The 11,180-nt window shown below is 50.2% G+C and overlaps 1 protein-coding gene across 5 annotated transcripts in view; it reads right to left on the bottom strand.

Annotated features, from left to right (window-relative positions):
* The window catches only part of RPTOR (regulatory associated protein of MTOR complex 1), a 394,844-nt gene that overhangs the window by 127,265 nt on the left and 256,399 nt on the right, over window positions 1-11,180 (bottom strand). For all 5 annotated transcript variants that reach the window (XM_046674997.1, XM_046674998.1, XM_046674999.1 and 2 more), the window contains exons 8-9: window positions 9,382-9,482; window positions 8,705-8,849 (exon numbers count right to left, since the gene is read on the bottom strand). In XM_046674997.1, the coding sequence (XP_046530953.1) occupies window positions 8,705-8,849; window positions 9,382-9,482 (246 nt within the window). The remainder of the gene's footprint in view (window positions 1-8,704; window positions 8,850-9,381; window positions 9,483-11,180) is intronic.

Raw genomic sequence — 11,180 nt, 5'->3', positions numbered from 1 at the left:
CCGGCATCACCGCGAATTCCCCTCTCCACTGCACACGGTCACCAAGCATTTCAGGGGTCCTGAGGGCACCAAGGAGCTGAACACCCCATTTCTGTCCTCAGGGCATTCATGGCCTCATGCAGAGTTCTTAGCGGGCAGCCTGTTGGCTGCAACTGGTCCCTCCATGGGTTTGGTTTTGTCCTCAGAATGTCTTTTTTAACTACTATATTAGATATAAACATTTTAGAATAACGAAATTATAAATGAAAATATGAAATTTTGGCTAGTCCTTAAAAATTCACTGTGGGGCAAAACTGCCACACAGAGCTGCGGCTGAAGCTGAGTCCAGATGATGCCGGCTCCCTCTCGCCACACTGCAGCACAACCCACAGCGCTCCTTCTGAGGTTTGAAAGCCTCGCCCTCCCCGTGTCCCCCTCACTGAAGCCCCTGCAGGACTCGCAGACCCCTAGCAGTGTCTGCCACAGGAGGGAACGAGGGACACAGGTGTTCCTTGTGCCTGGAGCCCTTTGAGGCTGATCACCCCTCAGGTCTGCCCAGATGGAGAATGTACCACGCGCTTTTGGGAGTCAGGCCACTCGACAGTCCACTGCAGGTTTCTTGAAAAGCCATCTTTTCACATTCCACACCCGCGGTGGGGGCTTTTCCCATAAGTGGCTGCTGGGCACAACATCAGGACCCACGTAGTCCCAACGCTGGTCTATCTGACCTAGAGTATCTGCCGGGGATATGTGCAGCTGTTTGTGCAAGGACTTGACGTGAACCTGGAAAAGCCAGGAACATGTGGCCTGGTCCCATTTCTCTGAATGACTGGTACGGCTCACTTGCCCATAATCTGCTCCACCCTGCACTGCATCTGCTCATGTGCCCCGGGTGTCACGCTCAGCTCAGCCTGGGTGGGGCATCTCGTCCCACCTCTAGGCATCACAGGCCTGTTTCCTGTGGATTTGGAAATGTCACATCTTCCCTCTCAGCCAGGAAGGAACTGTGCAGCTTTGGAAAAATCTCATCTGCCTGCTGAGCCTCAGTTTCCTTAGGCACAAAATGAAGAAAAGGTCTGTTTCAAGGATGTGTGGTGAGGATTAGTGAGATATACTTGAAACCTTTGGTAAAGAGCCTGGCACTAAGTAGGTACTCAACAAATGCAGCCACCTACATTCTCATCTAAATGTCAGCGCCCCTGAATCTGTGTCTTCAGTCTCTCTGACTTCCCACAGTCCGCTGGACGTTTCCCAGAGGCCTACGAAACCCTCACGCGTGACGGGCCCATGGCCGAGCTCATTCCACCTCCTGCCCAGCACCCTCCCACTCACCAATGTGCCTGCTCTCAGTTTTGGTTACTGGCAGGGCCATCCACCCAGCTTTCCAAGCAGAACCAGTGCAGAGGTCCCACAGCCCAGCCTCTCTTTCATACCCTGGATATAATCCGTCACGAAATCCTGTCAGTCTCAGCAGAGGAAATATTCTGAAATCTGATTCCTCACACTAAACCACACTACCACCACCTGGGCCCAGAGCACATCTGTCACTTAGTCCCCAGCAATTTCCTACACGGTTCCCTGCCACCAGCCACTCCCTCGCCATTGCCCACTCCGCATCCCTGCATAGGACCCACGGGCTCCTGCTCCAGGGCCAAGCTCGCCTTGGGCCCAGCACATGAGGCCATGGAGTCTGCAGTCCCTGCTCTTCTCCTTGCCACTGCTCCAGCCACAACCATGCCCTCATCCTGCTACCCCCGGAGCCTCTCGTGGGATTCCATCCCTCCATACTCGCCATTTAGGCCCAGAATGCTCTCCCTACCCACCCCTCCTTCTCACCCTTCAAGATGTGGCCTGAGCATTCTATCCTCTGGGGAGCCATTCTGAATGGTTCTTTAAGTCATGGGACGCTCTTTCCTTCAAGCTTCACTCCCTCTAGCTTACCAGCGAACACACTGTGCAACGCCCCCTTCTTCAGGCTGGAACCCCCTTGGGGGCCCAGACTTCAGTTTTGGTATCTGTGTATCCCCACACCTGAACCCACACACTGCTGGCGCTTTGCTCCCTTCAGCCTCCCTGTGCTCCGACAGAACAGCGCCAGGAGAAGGGAATGCAGGGGAGGCCTCCACACTGGACATGAGCCGCTTGGCCCAGGCCCAGGAACGTCTACAGTACAGGGAACTGACTCGGGCTCAGTGCTAGAGGGGCAGTGAAGGGGTGATGGAGAACGAGAAAGGGGGCCCTGGATGGCTCACGGATATGCTAGGCTTGGCGCAAACTGCCTTATTAGACCACGTTCCTACAATTTACCTGAGTATTTGTGCTGAAAGTTGCCCCTTTAATAACACAGGTGTTATTTCACAATGTCTAACTACATGGTTTTATCCTGAGGATGGCATCTGTAGGCGTACTTGGGAGGAGGGAGCCTGTGGGGCAGGGCCACAGGCTTTGCAGAGATCCCAGGCAGGGCCCATGAGAGCTAACCGGGCAGCAGCTCAGGAACCCGACAAGAAAGCTCTGCTGGGAAGCTGCCCTGGAATGCCAGCAACGCCAGCAAGCCGACTGCTCAGGGACCAGGAGTGCCCCAGGCTCTGCTCAGGCACAGTAGCCAAGGAGTCCAGGCTCTTTGCTGATCAGAGACCACTCCTTTATAGAGGCTGGGTCACGTTTCTGTAAGAGAATTTCTCAGCTAGATTCAAGCTCCATGAAGACAGAGGCTGTGTTGGTCTCTCACCCAGACTGGGTTCCCAAAACTTGATATTCAATGAGAGTTCCGGCATTATTTCATACTTTTCTAGAATGGATTTTTATGTTCTTTACAAAGTCTACTCAGTGCCCTGTGCATGGTGGGTGTGCAACTACTTATTAAATTAACTTCTCTCTGCAATTTGGTGTTTCAGGAACAATCCTACTTGCTGTATAGCATCAAATACAGGACTGAGTCTAACGCATGTGAATGAGTCCAACCTGGGACTTTAATGAGCTCTTTCCACAACACTTAAAAAATATCAAGTCCAGGTACTAAACCTTAGGGAATTCTATTGGTTACATTTTTTTCATGCAAAGAAGGACTCAATGATTTCTTCTGGTTATCTCCAGTTTTGTATTTCTGACAAAAAATGCCTTCACCATAATGACTCAGTTTAAAAAAATAGCTTTAAGTGTTTCAAGAGCTTAAAAAGTCCACATGTAGATTTTGAATCACGAAAGTAACATCTTTCGCTTTTAAAGCAGAGACACTCACCCTAATTCCACTGTTCTGGCATTAGCACCGCAACATCTCGTTACAGTTCTGTCAGCCTTTGCTTCCATGCACAACATGTATTCTAACATAGATGTAATTATATTGCTGACACGATTTGCTGTTCTACTTTTGTCATTTAACATTTATTTTGTATAATAATAATCTTCATAAACATAATTTTAAGACTGCTTACATTCTTCCAAGTATATGTCATCCCTATTCTGTTAGGTACCAGGGTTATGCCTAATTTTTCCCTTTTACAGCTAATATTCTGACAAATGGCTTTATTGGTCAAATAAATGTCTCATTGGTCATGTTCCTTGGTTCTTCCTCAGTGACCTGAGTGCTTAATCGCCCTCCTGAGCTGGGTCACAGACAGCCTCAGGGCAAAGTGGATGGGGCAGGCAGTGAAATGGGAGATGTTGGGGTCCAGCACTGCCAGCTGGGAGTGTGCTGGTAAAGGCAGAGGTCAGGGATCAGGGAACCTGAAGCCAGCAGGGTCACAACTGGGGGCAGAGGTCCAGAGTCAGGCGGTTTCGAGGCACGGCATTCATGGATAGGATACACCAAGACAAACCAGATTCCAGAAGAGGGCCTGCTACTGCCCTGCCACTTCTAGTGTCCAGCTAGAGGGAGAGACCCAAGGCTCTGTCCCCATAAGTGGAGTGTGGCTGATTTAAATATGGGTGCAAGGCACACAAACTGCCGCAGGGATTCAGAACCCATGTCACCCTGCCTCGCCTGGCAGAGGGCAGTGCCACCCCCTGCTCACAGTGTCTGATTAGATGCATTCCCAGATGCTGCAAAGCTTCGTGACAGGTGTCAGAGATGCTGTACACCACATCGGCCACTTGTAATAAGAGATGCCAGACTAGCTACATGTGCCCCTGCCAGACGCCATGTCTGTGTGGTGCCCTCCTGTCCTGGGATGCGTCTACATGCTCACTCAAGTCTAGGAGCTCATGGACACGCACACACATGTACCGGTGAGCCAGCAGGGAGCCATCGGGGTGAGACGAGCCCAGCCGGGCCATGCGGGCTACTCACTCACCTTTCAGTGCCTCACTTCCTCAACTGTAAAATGGGCATTAATAATAATGACACTCTTGTCACAGCGCTGTTGTGAGGGCAAATGACTTAGTGCGCGTGAAGCATTTAGAACACGCCTGACACAGCAGGGCCTAACCAGTCAGCCACTGGCGCTGTTATTTTATATTTACCACTTCTGACCACTTACCACGACTTGCCTGTTTCCAAAGATAATGCCTTTGCCTTAGTAAAGACCACAGCAAATCACCTTTACAGGCTCTACTTTCTTCTCACCCCCAGCAAGCCTTCTGCACTGCATTTCCCCACTGCCCTTCTGTCTGTCTGCCTCCAGCACAGTTAACGAACACTTTACGGCAAGATGCTGCTTATGATGGAGACTAACAGTGGTCCCCAGGACACCTACTTCCTAGGTGAGCCCCTCCCCTGGGGTGTGGGCGGGACTTGTGACTTACTGCTAATAACAGAATTCAGAGAGGTGATGGCTGTCCGTGATCATCAACAGAGACCCTTAGCAGAGGACCCAGATGAGCCATGCCCAGACCCTGCCCCACAAAATCCACGACATCATAAGTGTGTGTGTTTGGAGCCACTAAATTTGTGCTTACTATTGTTATTCAGCAAGAGATAACCAACACAGTCCTTAATTCTTTCCAGACTGCAGAATTTCTGTTTTCCACTTAGCAATACTTGGAGGGATTCCTTATTACTAAATAGAGTAATACATCCGTCAGAAAAAAAGCTAACAGATTGTCTTACCATGTGTATTTAATTTATAAGCTACTTTGCTTTTCCTTTCAGCACATGTTTCCCTGGGCTCTCAAATTCACGACTCTTTTCCTCAGCCCAGGTTCAGGGTGAGTCACTGCCATCTTAACTACTCCTTCTTATAAGGCTGAAGGATCAACACAACGGTTTCTTCATTGTCATGTGAATTGCCAGAATGGTACACTTCAGGTTTGGGTTCAAAAAAGAAAAAAAAAATCCAAAGCATATAATGTTCTTTCAGCTATGTGGAGGTAAAGCCCTCCCCACCCCCTCCGTCCCCCCGGCCCCGGCCAGTCCATGCACAGGAGGGGCGCTTCTCGGCTCCTCGGCTCTCCAGCCTGCAAGGCCTCTGAAATGTCTATCAAATTACCATGAAAAAATCATACTACTAATATGAAAAAACCATAAGGCACAACAAAACAAGTTCAGGAGTGTGGAGGAGGAAGGGCCGCGAGTGGGGGCGTATCTCTATTTCCTCCCCCTTTTTCTGCTGAGAAGGACTCCTTTTTTGGGACAATTACAGGGCAGCAGGGCAGCATCTTTCAACACAGCCTGGGAGCATTGGGAACGGTGACGTTACTATCTGATGCCTGAGGTCTCGCTTGTATTAACAAAGTGCACTTGCACTGAACACAGGATGATCTGCAGCCCTAGGGCGCTGGCAGTACTGGGCTTTCACCTGTCCTGCTGGCAGGGAGCTGCTGACCACTTTATTCTAGTCCATTCTGCGGTCACAATGCCCCTCAGCAGGGGCTGGTGACGAGCTCTGCAAAACCAACTGCAAAGACAATCTCTTTTTGGATTAGGAAAGGTAACGTGTTTCTTGGAAATAAGTTGGATGGGAGCCAGAATGCTGGACACTCGAGAGGAGAGAAATTCTGTTCTGTGCTTTCAAATCTCTGCAAGACTTGTTGAAATGACAGTAATGGGATAACGGAAGCCTGGGACAAGGCAGGTGAGAGTCTCTCTTACAGTGAGAAGCTGACCAGTGTGCTGGGTCTGGGTCCGCCTTCAGAAGAAAGGTTTCCTTGCCCCCTCCCTGGGTGGCCTGCATTGATGACCGCTTGCTGAGGGAGGTTAACAGCCTCGCCCTCTCACATCAACAAGGACACTTCTGAAGGGTCACCCACCCAGCCTCAGAACCCCCGAGGGTCGGCTGAGACCGCATCACCGCTCGACTTTCCTCTCTGCCCAGTCCTGCCACCTCCCCGTCCATGGGCGTGATCCCAGGAGCCCTCTCTAACAGCATCGTACTGCTAACCTCCGTCTCCGAGTCTGCTTTCCACGGAACATAAGCTGCAGCAAGCAGAATTCGCCTATAAGGGAGCAGGGAGAATATCAGGCCACAGACAGCACTCTGCAGGATGGGCCACCACGAAGGCTGAGGGACCAGATTATACTCAAGTCTTCAGGGTGCTTACTAGCCACAGAGGGGCCCTGAAGTGCCCAGCGGGGGTCGGAACCAGGAAAGTAGAAAAACCTAAATGTACATGTATAATCACTAGCAATTCCACGAGCCTCAAATACCCACCAGGCTTTCTCCATGTCCGTCTGGGCCTTGTGGAGGGCTGTGTTATCTCGTGTTTCTCTGCACAACAAGTAAATACAAACGAGGATCTGCTTTATGAGATTCACGGGGAGCTAATCTGCAGGAGAGAGGGCCACGCTCCTAGGCTTCCAGGCTGGCATGGAAGGGTATCACTAACAGAGATGGGTGGGTTTATGAGATGCTGCTGTTACTTTGGGCCTTATATGAAACAGTACTTATACAAATTCCAGACTTCCAGACCTTCTGAGAGGCCAATATTAGAGAAAGATCCCTAGGCTGATGAAAAGAGACAGGTGCCCCCGTCTCTACTTGCTTCCTTCCCTGGGTCCCTTTCTCCTGCCATTCATCTGCCCTGTCTGTCCTCTTTGCTCTCCGACCGGCTCTGGCCTTTACTATCTCCTCCAGTGCAGCAGCTGAGCATTTCTTATAGGAAGCATTTTCACATCCAGAGAAACATCCACGAAAAATAAAACTGTTTCGGTGGACTCATTGCTGGGGGATCAGGTGGGCGGGGAGAGGAGGACACAGGCCATTTCTCGCTCGCAGCGCGCCTCGAGTCCACTGCCCGTTTCCTCCCCGGGGGAACCTGCTTGGTCCAGCGGCCCTCACACTGGGCGGCTGCTGTGAAGCCCAGCTCCTACTCACACATGGTTTTCACCCACGACCAGACGCGGCACTGGCCCTGGGCAGCTCTTTTTCCTTTCCTTTTCTATAATAGGTACTTTATAAAACCCTGGTTCAGAATAGACAGGATTTAAGGCATTGCTTTCCCTAAGGGAATAAGGCAGTTTTGAGGATCTACTCTTCCAGAAGCATGGGTCTCCATTCTACGCATCACAGAAACTTGTCAAACAACCCTCTCTCTTCCCGCTCTCGTGTCTGGAGGGGTGGAGTGGGAGGTGCTGTGCCAGCCACTGTCTCCACAGGAGCAAACGGCCGCGTCGTTGATTCTTCTGTAGGGTCTAATCCACTTCCGTGTTCCTCCGGATCAGTGTTCTCCAGCTCACTCTACAAACTCCCACAAAGGACACGGATGATGCACAGTTTAACCCTTTCTGTTTGCGGCCTGGCGCTCTGGCCAGGCCAGTGCATCTTGATTTGTCTCACAGATGAGAATGTTAGCTCCCGATTTTCCTGGAGTAGATGAGAGGCAGTGAGTTTACAGACTCATCCTTGGCTCTCTGGGTTTCCAGCGTCAGGGAGAAGTGGTCATGCATATATTTTAAAAAAAATTGTTGTGCTTATTCTGAGCAGGGTTGTGGTTAGCGTCTTACAGGAGGCGGCCAGGGGCCAGAGTAACAAAATCACTAGCTGAAACAGACCTGACCACGAAAATGCACCATAAAATGGCTTTTAAGGCTAAACATAAGTGAATTGCTCTTTTTAAATATTTGTATTAGGGTTTCTCCCACTGATTGATGTAACTAAGACTCATTTTTCCTTGTTATCGTCCCATTTTAGTACTTAAACTCTGCATTACAAAAGCAAGGAAACAAGAAGAAGCCAGACGCCTCCGGACGTGACATCTGGATTAAAGACAGTTTACGTTGTTATTACTGTTACTGTTATTAGTAGTAGTATAAGGAGCAGTGATCCAGTTTGGGGGGAAAATTGTGATCAACAGTCATAAAAGATCACACTCGTGTGCATGTGCATGTGTGTGTCCATGTGCGTGCATGTGTGAAACAAGCATATAAATTAACTGGTCATGAACCAAAGGGTTTAAATTCTCTGGAGCAGTCTTGGACACACTTCATAAACTCAGCTGGCAGTTTCTTTTCTCAGTACTAGTCTCCACAGAGTCAGAAACATGTCTGCGAGCCCTCTGCCGCCCCGAGCTACAGAACTGTCAGGCCTCCGGCGGTGCTGGCCTGCTCGGGCTGGGAGGACCCTCCGAGGCCCCCGTGCTTCTGAAGGAGACCGGGTCTGCCGTCTGTGGAGGCTGTAGGGAGGGTTTTATTTACGTGTCAACACCACTCAGGTCTCCAAGTAGCGGCAAGTCTTCCTATTTTGCTTCATGTAATTCCATTAAACTTGCACTACCGTAGAAATGGAAAGAAACCGTACTGTTTAGAGAACTTAACTGTCAGCCTGGTGCTGTCCGGCCGTGAGACACTTACCACATCGCGTGCATGTACGTGGGGGGCAGGCGCGGGCTGCTGACGGGGGTGCAGCTATATGACCTCATGATCCTCTCTGCCAGCAAAAAATTTCGGAACAGACTAGCCACCAACAGGTCCTGTCTGAAGAGCTTTTGGAAGAGATCTGAGGGCAGATAAAAGAAAAAAAACATATCTTCAGTGACTCATGTCTAGCATTTAAACCCAAATACACAAATTTACTTCCATCAAAAATTTTTACAAGCAAGTTGGGACTAGAATGCACATTTCCCAATGCAATATACACATACACAAATATGAACAAATACCAAAACCCAACTCATCAATACCAAAAAAATAAAAACAAGTCTTCTAATAGTAACTCTGGTTTTAAGAAATATGGACAGTGCCAATGATCATGAGGAAGGGTAAGCTCTGAATGTGCCTAGAGAGTAATGTCCTGACGACCAGAGCGTGTCTGGAGCTCACGGTACACCACTGCTTAGCGCTGACACACGGTAATTTACTTCATCCTGAAGACACCTCCTTAGGTTCTTGCCTCTCCTCATCCCCCTCAGCTTTCCTCCCTGAGAACTCATTTCTTCCATCTGACCCCCCTGCGGCCAAGGGCCAGTGTCTCCTGACTCTCAAGGAAGCAGCCCCACCGGGCCCAAGCTGACCAGCCCAGGCAGCCTCACCCCGAGGGAGCACATTCCACGCAATGGTGTCCGTGATCGCTGTGAAGATCCAATTCAGCTCGCCCAAAGGAGTCCTCCTGTCATTCAGCCGGCCAGGAATCCTAGGAAACACGGTGTGTTTTCATCAGTGACCACTGAAATAGGGGACAGAGGGAGGAGAGGGTGGGAAGAAAAGAGGCGAGGGAGACAAAAAGCTCCGGCCAGAGGCAGGAGACGCTCGGCTACACCAGGAGAAGCCCTGGCCTTGCCTGTGATTTTCAAGACTCTTATACTTCTAATCCCACATCTTAAGACTCAACCTCCATCTTCCACTTTCTTTCCCTTCCACACCTACACAAAAGCAGTTTCTTTGGGTGCCCCTAGACGTGTGGACCAGAACCAGTGGTAACACACACCATTTCATAGTTTCCATATCCGGGAGATGGGCCATGGACTGCGCCCAAAGAGCGGCCGGTGGCACTTGCTACCTAGGAGTTGGCACCACATTCTACGATTCTTCATCTCAGCCTCGTCCCTGTGGCTCCCGCCTGCGGAAGTGGACTTTGAACCCAAGAGCCGAGGAAGGAAGGCTGTCCTCTAAGGTTGACTTACCCTCCACTCATTCAACAACTATTTTGAGCCTCATAGTCAGGCACCACAGTGCAGTGGTCGTCAGGATCTGTGAAGGCCCTGCTCTCATGGAGCTGACGGTCTGGAGGGAAGGACAAACACCTACGCAACAGGTGACGTGGTGGCCAATGATGCAGAGAACGGGGTGGGGCAGGATGAGGATGGTGCATTGTGAGGGCAGCTGAGAAAAGCCTGTCTGAGAAGATAAGGGTGCAGCAGAGGCCAGCATTTGAGGAGCTAGGGAGCAGGCGTGTGGAGAGCGCAGGCAGAAAGCCGGCGGAGGGGCAGCAGGTGCAGAGCCCTGAGCTGTGGGCTCGTCTCTGTTGCTGTACAAGCTGCACTGTCCCCGCCATGTACCAAGTTTAATTATATCTGACAGAAAACTCTTTTTTTCTCCCCACAGGAAAATGTTCACAGTAATTTGGTTCAGAGACTAGAGTGTGATTCCTGCTATTTATAAGATTTAACAGATTAATAACTCCCATTATAGTAATCCATTTGATGGCACTGTCTTCGCATGACTAATATTCAGAGAGACCGGGCCTCAGGCAGGCACGGGGAACCGAGCTCACTGCCCAGGACGACTCTGCAACACACGAGCTCCTTCCTGCCTCTGACGCCTTCTCCTTCAGGAATAAAAAACTCTCCTTATCTCCTCAAGCAGGCTTAGTGACAGGACCAGAAAAATAGGAGACAAAGAATTAGTTAAGTACTTGAAAATAGCACTGTTGATCAACAAATGTCAGAAGTCTCAAAAAAAAGATTTCCAAAATAAGAAAAAATTTTCACCTCTACAGGGGAGACTAGTCTATCCGAACTGAAAGGTTTACAAACACAGTCAAGTTATTGACCATGGCATGGCTGATTTAAAACGCAATTTTAATTGGCTCTGTGTGTTGAGCTCTTTAAGGATTCCCACCACGTAAAAGCAGTTGAGGCCTCAGGTGAACACTCAGCACAAGGACAGCGGAACTGTCATCCTCACCTGCAGGACTGCTCCCTTCTGCACCCGACACTCTCCAGAAAGGAGAGCACGGGCCCCTGAGCAGCACAGAGCAAAGACCCCCTCTCGCTAACAGGAGAGCACGGACCCCTGAGCAGCACAGCAAAGACCCCCGCTCGCTAACAGGAGAGCACGGACCGCTGAGCAGCACAGCAGAGCAAAGACCCCCGCTCGCTAACAGGAGAGC

Source organism: Equus quagga, chromosome 11, assembly GCF_021613505.1.
Source record: "Equus quagga isolate Etosha38 chromosome 11, UCLA_HA_Equagga_1.0, whole genome shotgun sequence".
Taxonomy (NCBI): Eukaryota; Metazoa; Chordata; class Mammalia; order Perissodactyla; family Equidae; genus Equus; species Equus quagga.
This window is presented reverse-complemented; position numbering and strand designations above follow the sequence as displayed.